This window comes from Dasypus novemcinctus, chromosome 9, assembly GCF_030445035.2.
Source record: "Dasypus novemcinctus isolate mDasNov1 chromosome 9, mDasNov1.1.hap2, whole genome shotgun sequence".
In the NCBI taxonomy this organism is placed as follows: Eukaryota; Metazoa; Chordata; class Mammalia; order Cingulata; family Dasypodidae; genus Dasypus; species Dasypus novemcinctus.
The window spans coordinates 52,764,463-52,774,262 of record NC_080681.1 but is presented as its reverse complement, the minus strand read 5'-3'; the positions used below and the strand labels follow the sequence as shown (position 1 = coordinate 52,774,262).

Here is a 9,800-nt window from a genome sequence, read left to right as displayed (position 1 = left end):
TCTAATTCTTTTAGCTGCTGTAACTCCTTTATGAGTTGTAAATGCTCCCTCTGTAAGCGAATTTGCTCTTTTGTTTTCTCTATATTTGCTATGATTCCTTGGTTATCCTGACTTTCAAAATTGCCAGCACCGGTAGGGCAATTGGGCGGTGGCGCGGAGGGGGAGGGAGCATATGGTGGCGGGTAGTCAATGGCAGTGAGTTTCACTGACTCTGACTCAGGGTTAGAATTAGAGGTTTCGGAGCTTGAGCTTGTGCCAGTTTTCTTTTTGCACCTATTTTTATTTCTCCTACCTATTTTGGGTATTTCCTCCTCACTTTCTATCTTAATAGAAACTGAATCTGAATCGATAGGAGGTGGGATTCTACACGGTGTCTCCTTAACTCTGAGATCCTGACTGTGTGATTGCTAAGGGCGGTAGAAGGACTGGATCCGGGGGGAATCCGGCCCTGTGACAGAATCTCTTCGCCCTTTGTAATTACATTTGCCACGACTGCATCTCTATGGCGGACACAAACTATATCATTGCATCTATGCTCCCTTCCTGTGGAAATCAAAGAATTCTAGGAGCTGTTTAACTTTAACCCTTACTCCTCATGCCTTTAAAGCCTCACGTAGACCTTCTACAAACACTTTATGCTCACTCATTGCTTGTCTCATACTTTCGTCGATCACTTACCGAGATCCTAACCGTGCAGCAGGCTCCTGGCGGTGTCTCTTTGTACTCTGAGATCCTGACCGCAGGCTCCTGGCAGTGTCTCTTCAAATATCTTCTTTTGGGCCCATCAATCGGCATTTTCTAGATCATTGCTTGATTCGATTCACCCCGGAACGTTGGGCACCACTTGACCCGGCCTGCCCGCGGGCCAGGCCAACACGACAGGACTTCTCCTGTCCGACCAGGCTCGGGGATCTAGAAATAAAGCAAACGACACAGAGACGGGGACAAGAGACACGAAGAATGGAGGCAAGACAGAATTCTGATCAAGCCTCGTTTATTGGGGGTAGAACATGGGAATATATACTGAGGGAAGGGAACGTGTCCACAGGTGATAGGCTAGTCTCACAGGTGTGACAGGCGTCCAAGGAGGGTATTGGCTGAAAGTTCGCGCCGGGTCTGCAGAGTTTCGCGCCTTGCACATGCGTGCTGCTGTGTTTACCAGAGTTGTGGTGGGAAGGGGAGAACAAAGGAGGAGAAGAAGAAGAAGAAGAAAATGGCGGGGCAGGGTTGTGAAATCCGCCATGTTGTTGGAGGTTGTAAACAGACCTCACAGCGGGTGGCTCCCCACATTCTTCTGTGTCCACCTGCATTCTTGTCAGTGGCACCGGGAACCTGTGTCTCTTTTTTTTTGCGTCATTTTGCTGCATCAGCTCTCCGTGTGTGTGTGTGGTGCCCACCCCTGGGCAGGCTGTGCTTTTTCCATGCGGGGCAGCTCTCCTTGACTGGGCGCACTCCTTGCACATGGGGTTTCCCTATGCAGGGAACACCCCTGCATGGCACAGCACTCCTTGCATGCATCAGCACTGTGCATGGGCCATCTCACCACACAGGTCAGGAGGCCCTGGCTTTGAGCCCTGGGTAGGCAGATGCTCTATCAGTTGAGCCAAATCCGCTTCCCATTATTTTTTTTGTTCATCTCTGTTTAAAAAAGAATTTGGAAAAAGAAGATATGCATACCAAATACTACCTAAATTTAGGTGTCCAGTTTGTGTCCCATCTACCTTTTTGAAAGTTTTCTTGCCATTTCCAGGATAAAATGATTCTCTCTTTTCTGAATTTTATGGGTACTCTAACTTTGAATTTAGCACTTAACTGAATACAGTCTGGATAAAAACATTATAAATTCCCAGAAGACATAGTGGTGGGTTCTTGCAGAGGAGTAAAATAATAGGATATTAAAGTTGAACAACTAAATTAGAGTTGGATCATGGACAGGCCTTCACTAGGCAAGAGATATTCTTAAGGAAGTTAGTAATAATAATAGAAATGAGGGAATGAATTAGGAAGGCAGCAATGAAAATGAAGTCTTGAAAAATATGGGAATCTCTTACACTTTTGGCTTACACTGGGGTTTTTATGAGCTTCCACAAAGAGGTATTCAAATCTGGACAGCTTTAGAAAAATAAAACTCCCAGCTTTGTAACCATCACAACAACCATCTCAGAACTCAGGGGTAATTTGAATTGATGATTAATCTAAGTAGAATTTTTCAGACAGACATGTACTTTTGAGGCAGGCTAGATGAGAAATCAATAGATAGATGTGGAACCAGGCAAAAAAACACCCACTGCTATTAAACATGTGGCCCTCTGGACCCCACAGGATGGCTGCTGGAAGAACCTTGCTAGAAACTCTGGAGGAGGAGGAATCCTCCTGCAGCCAGAAGCCCCGCCCTCCAGAGTGTTAAGGGGTGGGGTAATCAATCAAAACAGCAAACCGGTGTGACTGGTCCTCCTGCAAAAGCAAAGAGACAGAAAAGTAACGGTTTAAAAGCCTAAGGCTTCCCTGTTCTTCCCTTCTTCCCCTGCCTGGATCAGCACACAAGTAAAACTGGGCATTTGTCATCTGTAATGGGGAAATGAAGCCTGTAAATCAGCCCTCTATCACTTTTCAGCCCCTTCCCCTCTACCTGGGATCCTAAATCTGTTCTTTTCTCCCATCTCTCTTCCCTCCCTATTTAATAAATTACTGGCCTAACTAATCTGGCTTGCTCTTAAAATTTATTTTATGTAGCTTAATCAAGAACCTAGAGAAAATTCGGCAACACTTTCAACATTCATTCACTGAGCCAGGAATCTATTTCCAAGGACACTCTCCCCATTCATATGTACGGGGTGGTAATAAATCGCCTTTGAAATACTAAGGTGGAATTTGAAATACTAAGGAGGTAGATCCCTCCCCCCTTTATTAAATTTTCGAAGTACAGAAAATCCTGCCCCTTGAGGTCCAGAGTTCAAGGGAAAAGGCTACTCGAATCTTTAAAGAAGAAACGACTTGACTTGGACAGGTTTCTCCTGGTCAAGGTCAAGGCTGAACCTCTTCCACCTGGCTTCGGCAGCGGGCGGGACAGAAGCTTGTGCGCCCTTTCACCCAGATTCCGGTGCGCTCAGCCTCCCTCATTCTCCCCCACCCCCCTCCCAGCCACTGGCTTTCACCCGCACCTCCTCCTCTGACGTCTCCCTTCTAGGGTTCCCTCTCAGCACATTCTCAGTTTCTCCCAGGGAAGGACAGTGAACTCAGAGGACCAGAAGAAAGTAAAACCTTTTCGGGGACCGCCCCTGGGGACCAGTCAGGCCTCTGAAACGCGGCTAGATCGCTTCCACGATCGCGGGGATGGCGCGGGCGAGGGGCATGGGCCGCCTCTGTTGGGAGAAGCCGCGCTCGCGTGCCTCCTTCGCGGCTCCTCCTCCCCGCCGTCCCCGGCCTCTGCCTGTGGCAGGGATCCAGGCGTCTCTCTCCAACGGCTCGGGCCTCGCCTTTGCCCTTAGAGTCCCGCCCACGTCCCTCCCCAGCGGGCGGAACTAGATGTCTTTTTCCGCTCTCGCTGGCGTTAGCTTTTCTGTACTTCAACGGTTTGCTCTGCGGAGGTGCTTCTGGAGCCACGATGGCCGCGGTGTTTAGGCGAAGTTGTGGGGTGAGCGAGAGAGCAGGGTTGGCGTGTGGCCCGGGAGCGGTGTTTGGGGCGGTGGGCCCTGGCCGAAAATAGGTGCGGTCGGGAGCGTAGGCAGCGGCGGGCAGCTGGGGAGCCTGCCGCGGGTGCGGCACCCCAGCCTGGCGGCGGTGTGGATTCCGGACCCTCGCCCCCTATGCACACCCACCCGCTCCTCTCACCACTGCACAAAATGCATTTCAGGTTTTCCCTGTGTCGTATGACAGCTGACTCCTATATAAACGGCGTTCTACTACTGAGGATATGCTTTTCCTTTCTCTGGCCCAGGAACCGTCAAATACTTCTCCGAAGTGAATGGGTGTTTGAACTGAGACAGGGTCTCAGAACCATTAGTCTTGTGTTCCATGACTAGCTTTAGTATCTCTTCGAGGAAACTTTCTCCTCCCTACCAGCTCTTTAACCCCAGCCTAGGAAGGAAATCATAAAATAGATGTCACTGTATAGTTGATGTATTTAGAAAGGGTGGAATTTAGATATTATTGGTTCTTCTATTGGGTCCTTCGGAAAGCACGGGTGGAGAAAAATAGAGCTGCTGCTACTTGGGATAATGAATATGTTTAACTCGCTTTTGTTTTGTAAATATGGAGGAGAACGCTTCCTTGTTGCTTAAGTTAAAAAAAAAAACAAAAACGAATTTACCAGAACTTTCCGGGCAGTTATCTATATATTTTGGTATTACAGCTTCTCAATATGTGTTAGTCACTAGGTACAGTAAGATATCTTAAATATTACTTATTCAAACAAGACTGTCATTAAAATGGTGTTAAAATTGAGTTAGGAAGGGTAAGGTCTTGACAACAAAAGCTACAGCTTTAGAATTTAGGATAATTCCAGTAGATTATTTACCTGTTTATTTCATTGCTACACAAATTAATGGCCTCTGAAGACAGAAATTGGGGGATTTTAAAAATTATTTTTAGGGGAGAAGATTTGGTTCATCTACCATATGCGAGGACCCAGTTGGATCCCCGGGGTCTCCTGATAAAATGTGTGCCCTTGGGTGGGAGCCAGACCTTGGAAGGGAACATTCTAAGTGCAAGTCTGTGCATTTTCTATTTTTGTTTCTACTAAACCAGCTATCTATATTTACATGGCTAACATTGTTATGATGAATAGATTTATGAACTGTTCCCTGACTACAGTTATCTTTATACTTATTTTATATAATAGATGCTTTCCTGAAAAATCATTTGTAAACTGACTTTTTGCAAATTACTTTAAATCTACGAAATATTTCCCTATTTTAAAGTCTCTCAGCAGGGAATTTTACCTGTTCTGTACGGTCTGATTTTTTTACAGTGGTGTTTAATATACATTTATAATAGATTCAAGTGTTGTGGTTTTCAGTTTTGTAGGGCTTTTTTTTTCCTTTACATAATCCTGTTTTCACTACCTAAAACAGAGTGACCTTGGATAATTATACTTGACCTCCCTGAGCCTCAGTTTCTTCATATACAAAATAGGAATAAAAATTGTATTTTAGTAATCCTGGGCTTATCTTGGGGATTCAGTGAATTAATACTAGAAAGTGACTGTAAGCAAGAATACGTTTGGTGTAGGATGAATGGAGAAGGAAGAACACAGGAACCATGTTTTACTTCCAAGATAAAAGTAATGAAAATTGCAAAGAAAATTTCTTACTCTGAATTTTTGTCTAATTTTTCTTTCAAAATGTAGTACAAGGTATATTTTATTTTTAAAGGGCTATTTAAATTAGGATATTTCACAATCTAATTCTGGTCACTTGGAATGTAGATGATTATAAATTTGAGCTATTAGACAAAATGGACAATTTCTACTTATGGAGTTTGAAAAACAATTTTAGTTTTTCGTCTAGTATTTTCTTCAGCTTCTCTTTTCTCTCAGTATCTAGCTTATCCGATTTGGATTCCATGAAAATCCTTGGAAATGTAAATTGTGTAATTTTAGTTGTCCCTAAACATTTACTTAAAAGCGACATTTTTTTTCAGTTTAAATGGAACTAGTTGCCTTTGTGTCCTTTGAATTGTCATGAATTTAAAAATGGATTACAAAGATAAATCATATGTTTATTATGTATGTATATATATCTGATTATATTTCAAAGAAATATGAGTACATTGTAGATGTTAAGCATAAAATGACTAATGGTATATTAGTTCAGCACTTTTTTGATAAAAGACCAGATAGTAAATACTTTTAATAATACTTTTGGTTTAGTCAACCATGCAGTCTTCTCAGCTCTGCTGGGAAAGCAGCCAAAGAGAACATTGTGTGACTGTATTCCAATCAAATTTTATTTACAAAAAAATGGATGACAGAGTTTGCTGATCCTTGGCTTAGAGCATTCTAAAAATGTTTGTGGACAACAGCAGAAAATATAGAACATATTATTTTTATGTTAATTTGTTTTTTATTTAGAGTGGGGTATCTTAGAAAAGGCTTCTTCTCAGTGAGAGATTGCCAGAGGCATACATGGGGGCCCCACAGCGACAGGGATCTAAGTTGATGGACTAGGTAAATTCACCAGTGCAATACAATTCCCTCCTTTTGCCCCTGCCTCAGATCTCCAGTTACCAATGTCCAAGAATCTTATAAGTGAGATTTCCAGAATAGCAGCATACATCTACTACTACCCCTGACTTCTTTGTACTGGGAACCCTCCACTTCAGCAATGCACATACCACTGATGAGATTTATTTTCATTAGTTTTAAAATTATTTCCTCTATGATAGGTATTGCTGTAACTGTTAACTGGCTTATTAGAGAAATCAAATTAATGATAGTTGAAAGCATTTAAGAAATGGTAACTTAAAAATCAGTGTTTTTGAGGATGGTCAAATTTCTGTAATCGCTTTTTTAATTGTTAACAATCTCTTAATTGGTTAATGTTTAATTTATCAAATTATTATCATAAAATTGTTCTTTACAGGTCCTGAGAAGTATTTCTTATTTTTACTGGAGAGCACAACATACAAAAGCTGCCCTACGACGTGAACCAGGATTAGGATTTAATTTTGGTATATTTGATCTTACCATTGTCTTTACCTTATATTTGCTATACATACTCTGTGCTGTCCTATTTATGTATTTATCTGGAATATCTTTGGTAGATAGATTTAATGTCTGTTAATGAGTAGGAACAATCACTATCCATAAATTGTTTTTCCTGATCCTGTTTTCTTCTTTCTTTGGCATGTTTGAATTTCAAAAATATTTGTTAAACAAACTCTATACACACAACACTATTTACTTAATAATAGGCCAAAGTCTATTTTGGTCATAATATATCAGAATTGTATTTTTAATGCTACTAGATGGGAGTTCTCTGTCTCGGACCAGGGAATCATATGGTGTCAAGGGAAAAAAGAACAGGATTTTCCTTCTCCTGTTCTCTATTAGGTGAGATATCAGGCAAAAAATTGGAATAATATCGCTATCTTGCATATTTTGCCTCCTAAAGTCTTTCTCACTTCAAAATTATTACCTTTCCTCTAGTTAAAAAAACCATTTTTTCAGTGCAGTTAATCATAGAAAATAGTTTAAGGGAGGATTTGTTATCAATATCAAATTATGATATTGATATATGATGTTTCTAAACAACCTTCATTGTTTTATGCTCACTTTGTGTTATCTCTAGTTAGCCTGATTTTTGAGATCAGAGTTATATGTTGGTTTCATTTCAGTGTTAGTATATATTTGAAAAATCTACTTAGGAACTCTATTTTGGCCTTTCTACTGCATAGACTTAATTATATTGTATGGTAAAATATTGATTCACCAGAAAGCACTTGTCATCTTTGACTTTCTGGTTAATCAAGGGTTAAAGTTCCCATTATAAATATAAATGTCCACATATTGATTTCATAGAAAGATTTTTTCCTCTCCTCATTACCCTATCTTATGTTTTCAAAATAATTTTCCCATAGAACTCACTGAACAGCAGAAAGAATTTCAAGCTACTGCTCGAAAATTTGCCAGAGAGGAAGTAATCCCTGTTGCTGCAGAATATGATAAAACTGGCGAGGTAGGTATATACATTTTAAGGAAAGAAAAATTTTTTACAGTTTTTACTAAATCATGTAGTACATTATCTAGATTTTAAATATAACTAACTGCCTTGATGCTTCTCTTTTTTTTTTGTTTAGTATCCTGTTCCCCTAATTAAAAGAGCCTGGGAACTTGGTTTGATGAATACACATATTCCAGAAAGCTGTGGTAAGCTTTCTTTACATTTTTAACCCTAGAATGGAAATGAACAAGAAAAATTGTGAAAAATACACAGTCATTCTGAGTATTAAGCTTTGTTTCCCTGTTCAGAATACAGTATTTGCCTGCTTTTTAAAAACCTCGTACTCATAATTAGAGGCATTTTCCTTCCTTCTTAATAACTGGTTCCAAACTTAGCTTGATCCTAAACCTTGGTAACTTCTCTCCTTAGAGTTATTCAGTTTGATTCATTTAAGTCCTGCCTTATATTTCATGTTTTATTCAGACCTTTTATCTTTGAGATTGTTACTCTTTTCCTTGGATCAAAGGTTTAGCAGACTTGAATCAGATTTTTCAAAAGTGAAGTTATGCATTACAAATTGTAAGAGGATTTTCTGAAAAATTTAAAACCTATTTTATAGAAGCATTAGTTACCATACCAGCCAGAGCACTTATTTCATTTCTTTTGTTATTAATATTGCATGTGCAAATTTACTTTTTAAGAAATTTAGATAATAAGAGAACTAAACAAAATAGCTCACCTTTTTATTGTAGAGATGCACTGCATGTTATAATGGACTCTTAAAACATTTTAATACTATAGGGGGCCTTGGTCTTGGATGTTTTGATGCTTGTTTAATTACTGAAGAAATAGCTTATGGATGCACAGGGATTCAGACTGCTATTGAAGCAAATTCTTTGGGGGTAAGTTCCTTAGACAATTAATTACCTAGTAGAGCTGCTCTTTATTAGACAGTTACTACTAGCTTAGGTTGGACAGGAGTGTGTACATACCTATGATGTTCATGATCATTTATCTATAAAATAAGTTATAACTATGAAACTTTTCTTACTGAATCACACTCAAAAATTAGTTTGCTCCCAATGGAAAATAATTTCAAGATGTAATGAATTTTTTTTGTTTTTCTTCCACTCAATCTTATTTATACAGACTTTCTCTGCATTGTATTATTGTTTGCACTATTTTTTATGCTCTCGACCTTAGGTATTTTGACACTTACCTTATTGCCAGAGTATTAACTTATCCTGAATAGGAACTTTGGGAATTTTTCTCTTCCATCTCTAAATATTTTCCTGATTTGTTGTATCAGTCATGCTGAAAGTTCATATAGTTTATTTTTACCGAGTGCTACATAAACTGTTATTAGTAAAAAAGGTTAATAGAACATCATTTTCTTTAAAAATAAACAAGATTCTGTAGTTAAACTTGGAGTTTTTATTCCAAGCTTTGATCCTTCTGTCCCTTATCCCCACTATCAGAGTCCTTGTTGTCCTTGTGGTGGAACTGCACTTTAGCTACTGCTTCAGTGGCAATTCTTAGGTAAAGGCAGTTTTTAAAGCCAACACGCAGGAAAAGAATCAGGATGGCTTGCTGCCCCTGGTGGCTGTTCTGAAATTTATTGAGCAATTCTTAGGAAGTCTGATCATACATACTTTGCTACTTAGCCTGTATTTAATTCTCTGTTTTTAACTTTTACTATAGTAGATTGTTAAACACATTATATTTCTAACAAGTCCCATGTATAACATTAATTATTTCCTCTTGGTTTTTAGTTCTGCAACTCAGAGGTAGAATTAAAGGCAAATTCTCTGCATTTACCCCTTAGGGAAAAAAGTTCTTTTGTTCTGAATCATAGCATCTCTGAACTTACATATCTTATAAAAACATCTTGCTTTTTAAAAAAATATTTCAATTTTCTTTGGTAGCAAATGCCTGTTCTTATTGCTGGAAATGATCAACAACAAAAGAAGTATTTGGGAAGATTGATTGAGGAACCACTGATAAGTGTAAGTATGTATAGCTGTAAAGAAGAGAAAAAGAGTGCTATTTCTTCTTTTGAATATATATGAATATACTTTGGGCTGTAACACATTACGGCAAATTTTAGCAACTACATATGAATTAAAAATTAATCCTCAA

The 9,800-nt window shown here is 39.2% G+C and overlaps 1 protein-coding gene across 1 annotated transcript in view; it reads left to right on the top strand.

Annotated features, from left to right (window-relative positions):
• The first annotated feature begins 3,201 nt into the window (after window positions 1–3,201).
• ACADM (acyl-CoA dehydrogenase medium chain) overlaps window positions 3,202–9,800 on the top strand; it is a 28,563-nt gene continuing 21,964 nt past the window's right edge. The window contains exons 1-6 of the mRNA XM_004482911.5: window positions 3,202–3,634; window positions 6,582–6,669; window positions 7,579–7,676; window positions 7,798–7,867; window positions 8,463–8,563; window positions 9,587–9,667. Of these exons, the coding sequence (XP_004482968.1) occupies window positions 3,605–3,634; window positions 6,582–6,669; window positions 7,579–7,676; window positions 7,798–7,867; window positions 8,463–8,563; window positions 9,587–9,667 (468 nt within the window). The 5' untranslated portion in view covers window positions 3,202–3,604. The remainder of the gene's footprint in view (window positions 3,635–6,581; window positions 6,670–7,578; window positions 7,677–7,797; window positions 7,868–8,462; window positions 8,564–9,586; window positions 9,668–9,800) is intronic.